This window comes from Mesoplodon mirus, assembly GCF_964341445.2.
Source record: "Mesoplodon mirus genome assembly, chromosome: 16".
Taxonomy (NCBI): Eukaryota; Metazoa; Chordata; class Mammalia; order Artiodactyla; family Ziphiidae; genus Mesoplodon; species Mesoplodon mirus.
This window is the reverse complement of record NC_138992.1, coordinates 72233174-72251708: the sequence shown is the minus strand read 5'-3', so window position 1 is coordinate 72251708 and position 18535 is coordinate 72233174. Positions and strand designations below refer to the sequence as shown.

Sequence of the window (18535 nt, the reverse complement as noted above, 5' to 3'; positions counted from 1 at the left end):
AGATTATCCTGCTGCAATTTCTCTATCACGCATGGAAGAAAACTGCCTCGAAGGCACAGCCACTTCTCGGATAAAGAGTACCGCCATTAAGCAGGTTTATTGTTCCAAGAAGCTGAACTCAAACAGATTTCAAAGGTCCCATTAAAATGCTCCAGAGTTTAAATCTAGCTGAATACCTTTTTTTCATGGGAATTGTGGGGAAGGAAAGGCAATTTATAAAATTAATATTTGATCAAACATGTTTCATAGGGCTCCCTACTGCTCAGATCATGACATGTAATAAAATGAATTCCAGAAGTTCTGAGGCAATTGCTTCTGGGTTTTGAAGAGCTACATGTTCACAACTGACAAAAAAATTTGGTAAAGCAGTAGCTTCACCATGTTGCATAAGTGTGCCTTCAGAGAAAGTGTCATATATGAAGATAATGCCATTAAAAGCTATTTTTATCATGAGGATTATGCCATCAAAATAAAAATGAAGATGGCTTTCTTGATTTCTGACTATTCACATTTATTTGATCTACCCCTAGAAGACAGTAAGTAATTTTGTAATCATTTACATGCAGTTCGGCCAATTTTGAAAGACAAAATTACACAAATATCATTATAATACTAATTTAGGAATAAAAGTCAATCAGTAAAATAAATAACAACATACGTGGGGCTTTTTCTTTTAGAAAGGAGCTTTTAGGTAAAACAGGAAGGGAGGGAGCAAAGAAGGCAGGCAGGAGTGTGTGAGGATGCTCCTGCTTACAAATGGAATGTGGTAAACATGGAACATATAAGGAGGCACTGAATAATAAAATATTGTTACCAATTCATATCAAAACACAGCAATACTTGGCAGTCTTTAGAGAGCAGGTGCCGTAATACGAAGGAAACAGAGCGGGTCCAGATAACTCTTTCAAGCCTATCTTTCAAAGTACGCGAGTCTTCCTAGTGTCTGAGCACAGGGGTAGCAAGGACTCGCTTGTCTGGCAGCGGCACGCCTGCTGGAGTGTGCGAGATTGGAAATGAGCAGGCAGAGGGTAGGAGCCAAAGAAAGGAGTGTAGCGTATTCATAGGGTGTTCAGCCAATCAGCTTCATGCTCCTGCTTCCAAGTGCCTGGGGTTATTTTTTTCCAGATGCCGTCTATTTGTCTAACAGAAAGAAAACCTTCAAGTTGCACTTGCTAAATGTTGTACAAGTTTTGATATATTTGTTTAGGCTTTGTCAGGAGACACGATTAAATGAAGAGCTACTTGGAACATCTGGCATTGAGACGTAGTCGCGTAGAGGCACTGTGGGTTACAGACTGGGGGCGTATGAAGGCAAGATTTAATTCATCTCTGCAGATAATTTTTCTTAAGTATCTAAAGTTCTGTTGAAAGAAAAAATCACCAGCACTAAAAGTTCAATCATAAGTTATCATATTTTCCTGTTTACAGTATCTACGTCTTGTCTGAAAAATATACTAGTGCCCTGTGTCGAAACAGCAAGTTTGATTAAATTCTCACTTGCCTAATATAATTTAGACCTTTAATCTGTAGACCTAGACCACCAGCCCTTGGTACAAGTATTCGCATAAGAAGCATAAAAGACGCAAAATGGTGGGGGGTGGGAGGGAGAGGAAGCACACTTAATGCTGGCTTCGTAGAAAGTGCTGTATGGAGTCCTTTGACTATGCTGTCTTCATTTAGCCCTTACAATAATCCTTTGTGTAGCTATTATTACCCTGTTTTCCTGAACAGAAAATTGAGAGTTTGAAGTTAAACAACTTTCACTTAGCTGGTAAGCAATCAACTCAGTACATTTGAGGGATGGATATATGAAGGAGGAAGGCGTTTTTATTTCTAACACTTCCATAACTACTTTAATTGCTATTATTTTATTAAGTTGAATGATACAAAGTTGCCAATACTCAACTGTTTTTGATCAATAAAATTTCACAATTTAAAAATTAGTATTAGCATTAGTATCAGGTTTTTCCTCTTCCCAAATTCCATCCCAATGCCCATCCCATTAAAATCAAATATTTACCCCATAAGAGCACAAGTATTCATAATTTGTCTTTCTGTCAACATTTCAAAGGCTGAACTTGTTGATACATATCTTTTAAGAAGTTAACTGACATCTGTTTGAAACCTTCCTGAATAAGATACAATTAATCCAGTCATAAAGGAAAAAGATGTTTTTAACTTTATAAAGGACATTAAACCTCTGAAAATACCCAGGGGTAGTCTACCTATGGTGTACTATAACTTTACCTTCTAGAATTTCTCCAGTAGTTAAATCTTAATTTGCGGTGTTTTAAAGGAAGGTTTAATTGGTATCACTTTACGTACAGTGATAACAATTGTACTGCAATTTAACTAAGCTACATGGTTTATTTTCATGTAATTACACATTAATGTTATTTAATCCGTGCACTTACATACCAAAACCACAGGTTTCACAACTTAACTGGTAATGGGTAATTATGTGGATCAAGAATTTTAACAAAAGGTTACTTAGTAGTTTCTATTCTTCACATTAGAAGTCATGAGATGGTTATTTGCCAGGTGCCTATTACAATGTAATCGATGCCATATAAAAGTATCATGGTAATTGTATAAATGTCAGAATGTCACAGGACTCACAAAAACTGCAATGCCAGACTAATTACTAATTATTTTTTCAATTTGGAAATGAATTAGCTAATTCTTCAACATTGACTTCCATGGCATGACATCTTTATTTTGATTTCTTAAAACCTAATAAGTTTGACTTAACCACAGTAAGTTATATATTAAGAGGCAATTTGCAGTTTGGGGGCTGATGTAACAATCGCATATGATTCAGTATTTTCCCTCATTCCCCATGAAGCTGCCTGGTTACAATCAGCGTTCAATGTTTGTTGAATGAATTAACAAATGAATCACTGAATGAATGCATACAAGAAATGAACGAATGTGAAGCTGACACTTCAAAGGCATGAAGTTTATGACTATACCACTCGTATGCCATGGGCTTGAATAAATATCCTGCATTCCCAAGAATGCACTGGCTAGGTGACAGCATGGTATGGAACGCTGATTGCTCAGCATGCTGGGAAGCCAAAAGTACTGTATCCTGTTAAAGACGTAAAGGCTGAAGCAGCCTGAGAAAGGATGGGTAGGGCAGTTTAGTGTCCCTCTCTGGCTGTTGATCTGTCCCCCCGAAGTGGTTTGCACTCACCATCCCGTGGCAACACAGCAAGTCCCAGAGGATTCCTAAGGGTGAGTTTGGGGCCCCCTGGCTCTCAGAAGTTGTTGGAACCTAATCCCTACTGCAGCTAGCTAAGGACCTGGCGGAAGCCTTGGTTCCACATCAGGATCCCTTGGGATGGCTACCAGCAAGGACCTCGCTAGACAAGTGGACAGAGAGGGCATGAGAGGGTGCTCTGAGCAGGGACATTGGTGATGAGACCAGGGACTGGGTAGTCAGAGAAGCTTCAGTGAAAATCATTCCTTGCACTTTCTCCTGATTCAGGGTCCTTTTCTGATTCGGGCTTATTTTCCTCCTTCAAGTCTCAGTGAGGCCGGGTATTAAAAAAACTTTCATTCTCCAATTCTACTGAGACCAAAGATCATTTGATCCTTCCTAGGACCTTGCATATCCCGATGAGACGCTGGGCTGCATTTTTTAGCCTGAGTTAGAGACCACCAAGGAGTCAATCCATGGCTTCTGAGAATCTGGGGGGCTAGGTTCCAGGCTACAATGCTGGAGAAGAGCAGGTATGCACTTTCAAGGTGGCATCATCTTCCTTATCAGCCTTTATAGTGCCTTTTACCCCTCCCAATCTGGAGATCAGAATCTTCTCAGCAGCCGTCTCTTCCCCAAGAAATGATAAAAGTCAATGGTAACTTGAAAAAGTGGTGACAATGAAAGGTAAACTGGAAACAAAGCAGCATGCAGAGTGATTTGCTCTAAACCATAGCTAGTCTGCATGATCTAAATGAGTCAAAGACCTCAGAATTATATTACTGTTACTCAACCAGATTCTCCCTGATCCTAAGTTACTCACTGGTCCTAGACACAGGAGACTCTCCTTCTATTGCTGGTGCTGGGATACGGCTCTATCCTAGAGTGGGAGGCTCTGTGAGTCCCTGTGTGTCCAGGGAGCAGAAGCCAAGAGTCATGATACGTGGGTAGAATGGGCTGTGCTTTCACGAGGCTTGGCTAACGCTGGACTATATATGAACTTCTCAGAGGCCATAAGGGGACTGTTGGAAGCATTAAACTAGTAATTTCAAAATATTATCATCCTCAAGAGACTATTTTTATGGTTCTAAATAATAGATCCAGTGACTATTTCAAGTCATTTTCTTGAAACCTTACCACTGGCATTTGCATATTTAGCTTACAAAGTGCTACATCTTTTCTGATGAGGCGACAGATCTTGGACTGGTTGAGAGTACTTATAATGCTTCCTCCGTGACTGATAAGAAGGCCACGGAACATGCTGGAAAGACTGGAGACTCTGGAGTCCAGCAGACAGGGCTGTTGCAGGCTCTTTGAAGCATTTATTAGTGTGGGTTCTGGGACAGGTTTCTCCTTTGAGCCTCAGTTCAAAACCTGCTTTATGGGGCTCTTATGAGCATGAAAACAAAAACATAAGATAGGTAAAAAGCCTAATAATATATGTCTGCCACATAGAAAGTTCTTGATAAATGGCAGCTTTGTCATAGCTATGGTTATTGTTAAATGTGTTTATATATGCCATGGATTGGGTCATGTCTGAGAAAACAATTATAGACCAAATAGGAGAGGATTTAGACATCATAATAAAGGAATTTCAGTATATTTGCCATTGATCAGACCTCATATTGAAGCAAAGTGTAGCCCTATTCATACATAATGTATTCATTTAATTGCTCCCCGTAAATAGCATTTGTTTTTATTTTAATGGGTTTAAATTGCAGTTTTGAAATTAAAGAATAAAAAGATAGTGGGAAATGGTGAATAGGCGAAGATGCTGAAGAGCTCAGACAATAAGGACCTCATGTGCCGAGGGCCACAACTCTGATTCTTCAGAGAACTCTGCGGCAGGCCGGTACCCAGGCTGATCAGTTCCTGACAGTTCCATCCTACTGACCCAGGTAAAAGGTTAATGAATGTGTGAAGCAGAATTTCAGTGTCTAAGTTGGCAACAAAAGCTATACTTTCTAACATACTGTCTTGTGTCTGAAGGAAAACTATATTCCCTGGGAGACTGCTGTCAAATTGCTGATCAGATGGTTTGCTTTTGAGACAAGAATCAAGAGTTGGGTTAGGAAAGTAACAGAAGATCCTTACGATCTGTTTTGATTTCATCTTTTGGGAACCTTTCTAGCCTCTTGACTAAAGCCATTGTCCTTCCCCATGTCCAACCACCCCCAGCATCCCCAATTCAGTGAAAAAGGAAGGAAAACGTCTCACCTGATTTCTGGAAGATCTCATTCCCCTGCCTGTTTAATGACATGCTCACATTTCTTTTTCATCATTTTGCTTTACATATTCCATGGCCTGGGTATCCTGTTTACATTACTTTCTCCTTCTGCAATCCACACTTCCTTTCACTACAGCCTGTTCTTATTTTTTATTCTTATTCTACATTATTACATCTGGAGGTGGGATGTTAATTAGGCTGATTTTTCTTTTGACTACAGAGAATTTATGTTTTTGTACTGTTTAGATAGAGTGTTAATATATGCTGACTGGGAACAAATAATGTGAAATCTCTACTGGACTTTGTCTTTTCTTCTCTTCTAAAAATCCAGTTTCTCCACCAGAAGGGCCTTGTATTTGTGGGCTTTCGTCCACATATTGCAATCATTATACAGAGTATTCAATCTTTGGTGACAAGAGGTCCCATAACTCAGAAGAATTCAAAAGATATCATCTTGTACATATCTTTAAATTATGTGATGGCTTCATGCAATCATGCACACACTAAAAATATGGCTATGGTTATAACACTGTAAAATATGTTTCTCATATAGATCTTTATCTGAAAGATAAATATCACTGCCATCAAATTTATATGAAATGCCTTAATTTTTAATCTATAACATAATTTCTGAAAGCTCAGGATAGAAAAATGCCCATGTTTAAACATGTTTCATCTTGTATTACTGAAAATTCTTGTTGCATAATTTAAATAACTGAATGAAAAGCAAAGTAAATTGGGTTCATTAGAAAAATAATAAACTTCCTCTGTATGTTTTCAGAAGTTGATATTGAATGTAATGGTGATTTCCCTAGAAAGAGTTTAAATAGCATCAACATTATCTCCAATTTCTTTTGAGAAGACCTTCAGAAGTAGGTATTTTTCAGATTCTTTTGTCTCTGCATGAACAAGGGTTGATAGCTTGAAACTATAATGTATTACTGTGGAAAGCTTCGGTCTGTTACATAAATCATCTTAACACTCAGCAAGAACTGTCCAATAGTGCCATTGATGTGCTCAAGCCAATGATCCTGCAAACAATTTTTTTGTCTTTCTTTACATGTTAGACAATAGCAATAAATCATCTTCATTTAAAAACACACAATGTACTAATTTTTCAAGCAACAGTTATCAAAATGCATTTTGGGTAGAACGTACCACATTTATTTTATTTGTGCTCATTAGTTTTTGTAACCTTATTAAGTAAAAGGCAATGAGAGCTTCATCTGTCATAGAAGCATTTGTTGTGTACCTACTGTGTGTAAGGCATCCCACAAAGTATGATTTGAGATACAAAGAACTATAAGGAAGTAAATTAGTAAATTAGAAGAGATATAAAAACTTAGGCTTCCAATAAACAGCATGTTCGATTGTCAAACTAAGTGATATTTGAGTGTAAATGAAAGAGGAATTATTTGAAGCTGGGATGATGGGGGATAGGGAGGTTGTTATAAGCAGATTTACCCCAATAACAGGACCTGAAGATCAGACACTTCTGCTGAGATGCAGTAGGTGATGAAGGGAAGACCACAAAACTGGCAAATGAGTGAGTCCAGACAGTGCAGCAAGGAGGTTCAACAGGGAGGTCAGGTCTTCAATATCTAAGAAAACTTCAAGGGCAAGATTGAGCCCACTGATCAAAAGAAACTTTGGGGTACTGAGCCCCATGCGAGCCTCTGTTGGGACTTGTTTTTATTGGATTATTAAGAACCGGGGTGCAAAGCCTCAATGAGACCAGAAAACAGGGTTAGCTTGAGGCCGTCCCAGAGAATATCTGACACTGGGGCTGGGTTTGGGAGAGCTCTGACCTTGAGATGGGGTTAACAGGCTGAAGCTTGGAGGATCTGTGGGTGTTAGGGCAGTGGGCCGAGCACTCTCAGATAGGGGTGGGCAGGGCAGGGAAGTCCAGAACTCTTCAGTGTGCCATGACTGCTGCTAGGGCCACTCTTAAAAAAAAGTTTCTGGGAAACAAATAATGTGGCCCCTCCTTACCCCCCAGCACAACCCAAAACCACACATGGACGATGACCAGGGAGAGCATATTAAAGGGGGGAAGCTACTTCTGAAACCCTAGTGGGGGCCCAAGGATGTTCTGGTAATAGGTCATCATTCTGCATTCAGTGTTTAAAGGGGATAATTAAAACATTTAAAATTTCATTGCTTAGCATAGATTTTATGTACAAATGCAGTCCATCTTTTATAGTTTTCCAGATGTCTTCAATTCTCACACTGAGTTCTGAGATTCAGTTCTACAATTTTGGGGGGGTTTATTTTATAAATAATCCATGTTAGTGAGAGAAAAAGAAGAAAATATACATGAAAAAAAATCACTCAAATTCAACCACTCAGGAAAGAAAAAAAAAACCTACACTATTAAAACATGTGCATTCTTTCAAGAATCTTTTCAGTCCATATTTGCTATCTTGTTCTGGGCTTTTGTTTTGTTTTTAATAACAAAAGTTAATCATAAAGCTCTGATTTTGGAGCTAGAAATGCTATATGCAAATCTCATCTCATCTCTTAGCAGGTGTAGTTACTTAATTCTTCTAAACCTTAGTTCCCAAATCTGTAAAGTAGGGTTGATAACAGTATTCAATTCATTAAGGGTATATCAGGATTAACTGAGATAAATGAGATAATGATTTACATTATTATTATTATTACAAATTACATTATTATTACAAATTATTATTACAAATTATTTAAATTTGAGTAATACTAGCTCATAAGAGCTATCAATAAATGTAAGCTATATTCTTATACCATCATATAATTTAACCTGGTCACTTAAAAGGATGTGAATATTTTTCATGTCAATAAATATCATCTATTACATTTTGTTTAAATGACTACATATTATATCATTGTGTGCATGTTCTGTAATTTATTCCAGTTTCTTATTACCAAACATTTAGGGTATTTCTTTTTTTTTTTGCGGTACGCGGGCCTCTCACTGTTGTGGCCTCTCCCGTTGTGGAGCACAGGCTCTGGACGCGCAGCAGCCATGGCTCACGAGCCCAGCCGCTCCGCGGCATGTGGGATCTTCCTGGACCAGGGCTCGAACCCGTGTCCCCTGCATTGGCAGGCGGATTCTTAACCACTGCGCCACCAGGGAAGCCCAATGCATTTGGGTTTTAATATACTATTTTAAAGCATGTACGGCCTTTGCGCTTTAATAAAATTTTCTTTTTTAAGAAACCTGTGCTAAATTGATTTTTGCTTATGGTCAGATTCTTTTTGCTAAATCATATATAGGCAGCCAGCATGGAATTAAGCAGTCAGTGTTGGCCTATTTTTATATGTACATATTTTTATGTAAACTTTAAAATACACACTATATGTGTTTATGGCCATTCTTTTCATTTTTTCCCGTTGTACAGAAATCAGTAAATGTTGCATATGTAAACCCACATTCTTCATGAAAAAGCCAGATTAGCAGAGGAGCTAAACAGATGGCCTCTGCTCTTGGTCTGGCTCCTCCCTCAATCAAGAGGGCCAGAAAAAGGAAAGATCATCACACTCTGACAGGCAATTCCTACTGTTTGGATCTTTTACCAGGAAGCAACTGCAGTTGGAGCCCTAGGTATCTGAGGACCATCTCGCTTCCTACAGTCTCCACTACCAAGAAAGCTTATGCTGAAGCGGAGCTGAAGACAGGGGCGAGGAAAAAAAAAAGATGAACAATTGGAGATAATTTCCTGAGTTTAAAAAAGACAGAATTCCTCCTCCTCCGGTTTCCCAGGAGCAGGATCCCTGAGAAAGCAGTGGAAGCGGTGCGACGTCTGTGATGGAAAGACCTCCTATACTTTATCTTTCGGTGGAAAAAAGGAAAAGCGACCAGAAGGGGAAGAGTCCTGGACCCAGACAAGAAAAGCAATGAAAATACAGAGGAAAAGGGGACGGCCATGGAGGCAAAGGTTTGGAAAAGGCTGGAAAAGAGGGGAAAGAAGGAATCACCGTTGTGGATAAAAGAAGCCAGGGACTGCAAATAAACACCTCACCTCCGCACAGCTTATCTGTGTGTTTGAACAAATATGAAATTGCTGCTTTGGTGGGGAAGAGATGGTCAAATATCATTTGGTTCAACCTGCTGTTTTTCAGAGTATTCCCACACACGGTAACACATGCAGTTATCTGAATACTAACAAGGACTGAGGTTAGCACATCAACATTTTGACCTTAAAGTTCTAAAATACAGTGAGGCCTTGCTGCCCATGGATGGAGTCTGACTTGGGCATTAGGGCTTTCCGGGCCAGAAACTTAGCTGGGATATGTACTATCTTTTTGATGTTTGACCAGTCCCTCTATCATTTTCATCCTCCAAGAATTGTTGTAAGGATTAAATGAGATAATGTGTGCAAGGCCTTTGCTTAGTTCCTTCCAGACAGGTAGCTGCCAACTGACAGCTGTTATTATTGTGGATCGACTTCATCCTTTACCATGGAGGCGGGGGAGTGCTAACCTAAACTTCCAGCCAAGCAGAAGCTTCCTACTAAAACTTACCATCGTCTTGGCAAGCAAGACATTTAACTGAAGTCAGAGCATAAGAAATAAACAGCTCAGTGCTCACAGTACAGGTGAGTTCAGGCTTCCCTGAAGGCAATTTCCGCTTGAGAATTTTAGGATAGAGCCCTGCTCTATCCCCGCCCCCAGCTCCCCCTCCTCCATGGCCACTCTGGTGTGTGAGTTCAGAAAATAACTACTCACAATGGGCTTAGCTATTCTTGAATGCAGGACTTCTCCTGAAATGCTAGGAAGTCCAGTCACATCCAAGGAAGGCTTCATTACTGGTCTCAAATCATGACCCTCAGAGAACCTCGTGAGTTTCAGACCGGGCTGTTCTATTTGAAAAATCTGATGCCAAAACCAAGAAGTCACTTGTTTGACTTTGCTTGCAACAGGATCAATGATCATAACTTACAAAGAGGAAGGAATGTATGGACAGCATTTTCCAAGACAGCCACCAATTACTCTCAAATCATTAGGATTATAGTTAGAAATTTTTATGTCCAAACTGCAAAGTAACATAGATCAGAAAAAACACAGGAGAAAGAAAGAAAATATGGGATAAAGATGAAACTGAAACTCTTTGTGTTTCTGGGAAGTCCAGCTAAGTCTGCTCCAAAACCAAGGAACTGAAACTGCAAAGGGAAACTTGACACTTTTTTAAAGGTGTTTGGGTGGCAGGTGAGGATATGAAGAAGGTGGTCTCAGAAGATATAGGGGTGGGTGGAAAAACAGCTTTTCTAAGCCTCAGTGTTCTTATACTAAAAATGGGTGAAATCGCTTCTACTTGACATACTGGCATAATGAAATTTTAGTGTTTGTTTGGAACAACCTTAAAGTGTCTTGGAAGTAGAGTTGGCGTGGACAGATGACATCATTCAACATACTGCTATTCTTAACTTGAATATCATACCTAGTTTTTAGACATCCTTTAGTGACAGATTTATTATGAGTGATAGAAAAAAATCTAACACACACATATATATATATATTGCAAAATTTAACAGGAAGGATCATTTAGTTTTTCATCACTGCTCATGCGCTAAAGAAAAACATCTGCAAAAAAATACGATTCTGAACAAGCTAAAGGGCTGCTTTCAAAACGTATCAAAATCAACTGTATAACTGGTCAGGCTGTGTGTTAGAGTCACAGCACCTCTTGCTGGTGCCTAAATGTCTTGGTGTCCCTTGACAGCTGTCCACTGAGCAAACCATCCATCACATGGAGCTCGATGCTTTTGGAGAATCTGTTTTTGTCACACATGCTATTCCATACAGATAGTTTCATAATTTTTATCACTGAAATGCATTTGCCTAATGCTTGAAAAAACATACTATTAGACAATTATAATAAAATTCTCAAGCATACTCAGCAACAAACATTCATTTTCTGAAATAAAAAATGAGTCTTGTATTCGCAAGTCCCACAGCTTGGAAATGTATATGATACACAACATTTAACCTGTCAGCAGCCTCATTAGTGTCAATGAGTAGGAACTGGCAATCAGTAGATGGTGTGCTCTACATGTGTTTGTGTTTTAAAATGTTCCCAAAATAGCTCTGCTAGAGAAGTTGATATAAAACACTTCTACTGGACAAATGAATTTCAGTTTAGATTTTACGGTCTACTTAAAATTTTTTTGAGGAAATCTGTTTCTCATGTAACTGATCATTTATAGGTTACAGAGTCGATACCTAACTAATAATAATAAAGACTGGGTGGGTAAAAAATCATCTAACTTTCAACCATACCAAAATGTAGATCAAGAAAATCTGCAGAAAGACTAAGGTGTGCTTGACTATCAAGAGCCCTAAGATATGTATTTGCTGGCGCCGGGATTCAGTATCCATACAGCTATTAAGACATTTTTATAAACTGTATGAAATATGTGAGCTATTTCAAGATATAATTCTGAAAAACAGATTTCCATGTAAGAAGCCAATTTAGGAGGAAAACAACATAAACAATAGTAACTTGTGTGCTCGAGTGAAGCATCTTTTTAATTTTGAGTAATGAAGATGTCAAGCCAAATGCTAGAGTAGTTTAACTTAATTAGGTGGCCTATTTTTCCAGGCATCCTTTCATTTCCCATTGAAAACTCAGCTTGTATGCAAGGCAAAAGAGCAATTTTGTCTGTAATGAATACCTCCGGGACTGCGCAGAGTAATCGTTTGAACGTTACACTGAAGACTGGTTTGAGTAACTAGTTTGGGCTTGTTAAGATGTCAGACTTTGTTGGACTAACTAGATTACTCAAAGCCTGGCAGCTTTGCTATTTTATTGGGTGAATGGTCAAAAAGTCAAGCTGACCTTACTCCCGAAATTTCTGCCAAAAGGAACCAATCTAAAAGAAATTGGTCTCATTTATAGTTCAAATTTATGTCACCATCATGGAAATTTTATGGCCTAAGTCAAGAGATGTTTTTTCAAAAGTGCTCTTAAAACAATACTTTCCAGGCCCTGTTGTCATACCTCGTTTATATTCTATCTAACCCTGAGAATTTTCTCATTAGGAAAACATGGAACTAAAAATACAGATATAGCTATTAATACGTTTGCAAACCTCAAAATATTACAATTCTATCAGTAGATTTAAGAGAACACTGCACAAAAAAGAACTTGGAAAGTCCTATTGGTTCTGCTGCCATTATATTGCATATGACAAATAGCAATCCGATATTATTGTAAGAATAAATGCCTGTTATTATCTAGTCTATTATCACATTAGTTCTCTGAGTCTTGGACTTGAAATAATTCTCTGAGGAGACAGGAGTGCTGGTGTCTTTTGCTAACGTGCAAGGCGCTGACACCCAGGAGCAGGGGTGCTCCTGGAATGGCATGGGCATGGCCAGATTTGCTAAATGTCTGCACAGGAGGGCTGAAAACCATTGCAAGTAGAAGACTCAAAGAATTATGGTGATTAAAACATGTACACAAAATAATGCTGCACACTTCCAACGTGTCGGGCATCATCTAAGCACAGGAGATCCAGAGAGAAAGAAGGGCGAGTCCTACCACACTCAGGCGGGCAGGCTACGTGCCACAGCAGGGCAGATGTGTGCCTCGATAACTCCAACCAGATGCTGGAGAGGCACGGAGGTGTGTAAGGAAGGAAGGAACATGGATCGTTCAGCAACAGCAAGAGGAGAGAAGGAAAGATGGAAATGAGGTCAGATGAGCTGAGTTAATGAGAACCTTTGAGGTCCAGAGCTCAGGCAGTAAGAGCTCAGGCAGTAATTACACAGAAGGAAAAGACGAGACAGATTCAGCAGCGATGCAGAGAAGTAGAGTCAGAACCACCTGGGATCAACTCAGGGCTGAGAGTGTAAGGGAGACTCTTCAAGTTTCTGTCTTGGGTGACGGGGCTGGGGGTGGTGTTAACTCTCACGACTATAGCCGATATAGGAAAAAAAGAAGTTTGGGGTGAGGGAGTGGGCTGGAGGTGATGAATTTCAGTTTGACGAATGGGTACGTTGAGTCTGAGCTGCTGTTAGGGACAGGTGCCCAGGAAGGTTAGAAATCAAACCTGAAACTCACATGAGACCTGCCCTAGATGATGCTCTTCAACTTTTCCATTCAAGATGGATGGTACAAAATGCACGTTGGGTGCTTAGTTGTAAGATTCCAGGAAAAAATAATATGGCTTTATTTTATCATAGCTATTTTTAATCTTGAAATGTGAGGAACCAGGTAAGAGAGACAATTCCAGTGCAGGAAGAAAAAAGGAGCAGGGAAAGCTGATCACAACCTGAAAATAATCTAAAACAGGATCTTAGGTCAGGACATGTAATACTTAGGGTTTACTATGATGCGCAGAATTAACAACAAAGATTAGTTCAAGCTTAAAGGATAACTGTTCATGGAAGGAAGGAGGATGGAAGGAAAATACGAAGAAGGGGAGAAGGAATGAAGGAAGCAAGGAAATAAAGAAGGAAAACAAGCAGAAAGAAATGGTTTATTGGAGTCAAGGCCAAGGTCAAGGAGGAAGGGATTTATTAAAAAACATGGTTCAATCAAGTAACCAAATCTTCTCCATTATCTGACACCAGAAAAATCTTCTGATTTTCCCCATCAGGTGATTATTTCTTGTGTGTATGTGTATACACACACATATACACACACACACACAAACACACATATTAAAAAAAAACAGTCCTTCTCAATCTTTTCCACACAGTTCCTGAACTGAGACACAGGTGAGAAGTGAAGAGTTCCTATGTCCACGGAACTGGTAAAGAATGTTGCCAGTGTGGGTGGAAAGCATGGAATGAACAGGTAGTCGTGGAAAATGATATTTTTGTAACTTCCGTAGAAGAAAAAGAATGAGGAAAAGAAAACTGAAAAAATAAGTAAATAGATAAATGACCTTGGTGCCATAGAAAGTTCCTATCAAGAGAACCGGACTCCTGTTTCCTTTGATGTACTTAATTCAAATGAACATTTATATCTTGAGCACAATCAATCACATATAAGGAATTACAGAAGGTACTAGCATTGTAAGGGCTGGAGAAAGGAGCTTGAGTTTTTCAGGGGAAGAGAAGGATCGATCCCCAGCATGAGTGGGCCTGGGCTGTTCTGGAGGAGGGGCAGAGCTCTGGAGGGCAGCCCAATCCCCTTCCACCTCCTTGTTGTGTCCTTCGGCATGTTGGTCAATCCAACATGACACGTTAAGAATGACAAAGGAGTGTGGGATCGCCAGTGGCCCCTCCTCATGTCTGGCTTCCCTTCCATTAGCCACGCACATTTTCCCCCAAACTATACAGAAGGGAACCTGCAAGTTCATGAGGTATCAAGCAACACGGGCCCCCTTAGCCAGGGTCCAGAAACCCACAAAGAAATCTTGTATTGCATGGTTCAAATGCTACCCAGAGTAAGAAAAAGTTAAAATGGTGTCTAAAGCACTGAGTGGCCAGCACACTTAGGGCTATTATAGGAGAAAACAGTCAATATTCTAAGGACGAAGCCGGGAGAAGTGGAAATGTCATGGGTTTTTATTGCATACTTGTCAGGCTTATTATAGGGTGGTATATTCGATGTAAAAGCTGCCTATCAATTACAAAATTATATGTAAAAAATTTTAAGGATTTGTATACACTAGCTTAAGAGGTATAGAATTCACGTAGTAGATAGTGCCAGAGAGCCCTTTGGGACTGTCTAAAAGAATATCATTAATTTTTACAGTGTCCTTCCATTTCTGGAGCCATTCCAGCACTGGCTTTCTATAAAAATCATTTCAAGTTTAGAATCATGCTATTTGCCTGCAGCAACATCACAGGAGCAGTAGTGTGCCATATGCTACTACTTAGCAACTTAGTCTGTTGAGTCCCAAAGCATGTACTGATTTGACAATTGAACAGGAATTAAAATTGTTGAGAGATACTAAGAGGCAAGTTGCCTTGGATTACTAAACTGTGCAGATGTTTGACGTTATGTAGGAAAGAGAACAAAGCTATTTCTTTTCCTGCAGGATGACTAAAATCTTATTTATAGTTGCCGAAAGGGGCAAATTGATTAAAATTCCCAGAAGAATACCAGGTAATGAATTCTTGAATATACCGTATTACGGTAAACAAAAGGAATGTTGAGTGTAAAATTTAGCTAAGGCCAATCGACTTACGTAATTTGTGAAGCTTATCCTCTGCCAGAGTGTGTATTATTTTACATTAGTTGAATTTTTGAAATAGCACATTCTAAAAACATTTTCATATGTGCTGCATTATTAAAAAATAGTTTGCTTCAGGCACACAAACCTGCCCTATCTTTACGAAGCACATAAAGTATCTGGAGCTCTTTACTCTTTCAAAAATTATCACTGGTATTTAAAACATTCTTGGTAACTCTTGACTGAAATATTAAGAAAAATAATGTTAGTTGTTTGATTTTAGTCAGGGTTTAATATTATTCATTGTACTTGAATTTAAAAATCTAAGTTGTTATAATGTATATGCTTTGAATTTCCAATCCTTTATCCAAAAGTCTTTAAGACGGACATAATGATTCTCTGAAAGGGAGCAGCTGCTTTATAACAGCAATCATTTATTGAGTTTGTGTTTCTACTGTTTCAAACAAATTCAATTAGCCCTTACACTTCAAAACCCTAAAGGCAACAAAGAGGTGATACCAGGTTGCTTTAATCTAATAGTAATACTAAACTTGTCAGTACAGTTTTGGGATTGATGGTTGGAAGAAAATTAATAGTAACATTTTTCATTTTTTAATCAAACAGTCCTACTCAGAACCACCTATGGATCCTGCCGGCTACTTAGCTGAATGAATTCAGTTAAGTAAAAATTCTAAATGCAAAGCCCAGCCTTCCAAAGGTATTCTGAGGGTGGCCGACTCAGTTGAATGGAAGGAAATGTAGCCCGGACCTCTGAACTTAATGATGACCTTCTCATCTGAACAACATAGTATAGTTTCAAGAATGTCTGCCAGAGAAGGCAGTGGTCATGATGACTTCTAAATGCAAAGTTCACGGAGAGGCAGGCCTGCTCTGTTTTGAGTTAAGCCTGAGACATTTTGTTCTTAGAGAAATTTCAAAGCCCCATAAAGTGCACCCCTGACACATACATTAGATTTAACTCACTGACAAGCACCATGAAGAGAAATAGTTCTATTTTTGTTCCCTATTCCCCCACCCTTCCCAGTTATCAAATCTATTTGGGCGGATATGAAAACAACTGTTTTCAATGTTTGAGTTTATGCTGTAGTTACTGACACATGAAACTCCAAGCTACCATGGTTTTACTCTTCCAGAAAAAAATATGTGCAAGTCCACACAATGCTCCTGTGAACTCTCCCTCACTTTCATTTATTCGTTTTTGCTTACAAGGTTCTTACATATCATATTATAGTGGCCCCCTAGGGCAGTTACATTTTGCTTCAGACTCCCTCTGTGGATCAAGGGGCCTGGTCTTAAATATCTAAAAATAAATAGCCAAGCCTTCACTTCTATAAATGTAACCATTTACATTTTCATTGGACTTCTGTGGTCACTTCTCATGATTAAATACCTTGTCAACCATTCCCAGCGAAATGGATACAAACATGCCCTTCAAAGGTTTCCCATCGTATCACGGATTTTGGCTTGAAAACAGCCATAGAGCGCTTTCTGGTCCCGCGATTCTGGTGATCAATGTAACATTTTATTGAAAACTGCCCCAATAATTGATCATTAAAGCTCTTTGTGACATGTGTAGCTTATAATGATTAACTCATCTATAGTCAGAAGCTCAAATAACCTGCACCTGTAAAGACTTTATTTCCTAAAGGTAAAACAACTGTTTAGGAAAGATCATGCTGGCAAAACAGCTGCTTGCCGTTCTGGAGAGGAAACAAGGTATTATCTTTCAACAAATGCCAACTCCAGTGTTTTATCAGCTCGATCTCATTAACTGAAAACAAGGCTTAAATGCTTTGTTTATAAATTATGATTATTCCTGATTGCGGCAGTTACTGATACGGCTACTCATTTGCAATGCAACTCTTTGAATTTGTTTAATTACAATTTGAAACAAGGCAGAGAAGATTAATTAACCCACCTGGCTGGCTGGCACATAGTCCTGGCTCGGTTCTGTCATGCTCATATACATGTTCTCACCGTCAAACTGCGAATGAAATAATAGTAAACATTCAGCAATCTTGACTGTGTGCATGTTTGTTTTGTTTTGTTTTTTTTCCACGATCAAACTGGAAAACAGTAGCCATAAGAAAAAAAAAATACTGTGGTTGGAAATACAGAAAATCTGTACAGCAAGAGAGCCACATCTATTCTTTGATGTTTCTGTTGTCGTTTTCCTGACCCTGGATGTCAGTGATTTGGAGTAATTAGCGCTCTAGTAATTACAGCAAGCAAGCAAGAAATGAATGGCTTCCTTTCATCTGCAATCTGTTTTAAAACAAAATGGCTCATTTTGCGTACCACGTATATACATATTGCAGTTCGGCTGTAATGAAGTATTAAGTGGATGGCATGATTTCTGAAAGAAAAGGATAATGGAAAATATACTGAGGCACAGCTCAATGCATTCTGAGTTTGGCTCTCAAAAATGAAAAAGTGCAGTTTTCATAATAGACTGAAATGGGCTTCATCACAATAGCCTCATGATTAAAGAATTTTATACTAGTATTTGAAAACAGCACGTGCCACTACAAGCATGGCTAAGAATGATAATAATAATGGATGACAATAAAAATATACAGGCTCGATGAGTAAATTTTCCTCTCCGAAGTTTTTCAAAGACACAGAATTAATGTAAGTATTACAGATGCCTAGAAATCCATATAGGAATTTACACATTAGGAACAAGATGGGAGGAGAACATTCCTGGGGGCAGTGCGAGTGCAGAGCTGTGGAAGAGCACACACAACAACAGAATACTTTTCATTATTCGGGTTTCTGAAAGCAGTAATCACTCCATTCAGACCTAATCCTCAGCTATCTTTAGTCACTTGATAAACGGGCAAAGCATTTCCCTTGTAGTTAACAGAAGAATTTTCCCAAGGAAATAATCAAATGGACTAATGCAGCCAGCTTCAAAGAGTTGAGTCTGAACGTACTTTCACTGCAGACTAGTTTCAGACACAGGCACTTGAAAAT

At 38.9% G+C, this 18535-nt stretch overlaps 1 protein-coding gene across 2 annotated transcripts in view; it reads right to left on the bottom strand.

Annotated features, from left to right (window-relative positions):
- TOX (thymocyte selection associated high mobility group box) overlaps positions 1-18535 on the bottom strand; it is a 297711-nt gene that overhangs the window by 136144 nt on the left and 143032 nt on the right. Inside the window, exon 2 of one of the 2 annotated variants that reach the window (XM_082600803.1) lies at positions 17478-17543. The exons of the other annotated variant lie outside the window; for it this stretch is intronic. Coding sequence (XP_082456929.1) covers positions 17478-17543 — 66 coding nt within the window. The remainder of the gene's footprint in view (positions 1-17477; positions 17544-18535) is intronic. 2 annotated transcript variants of the gene reach the window in all.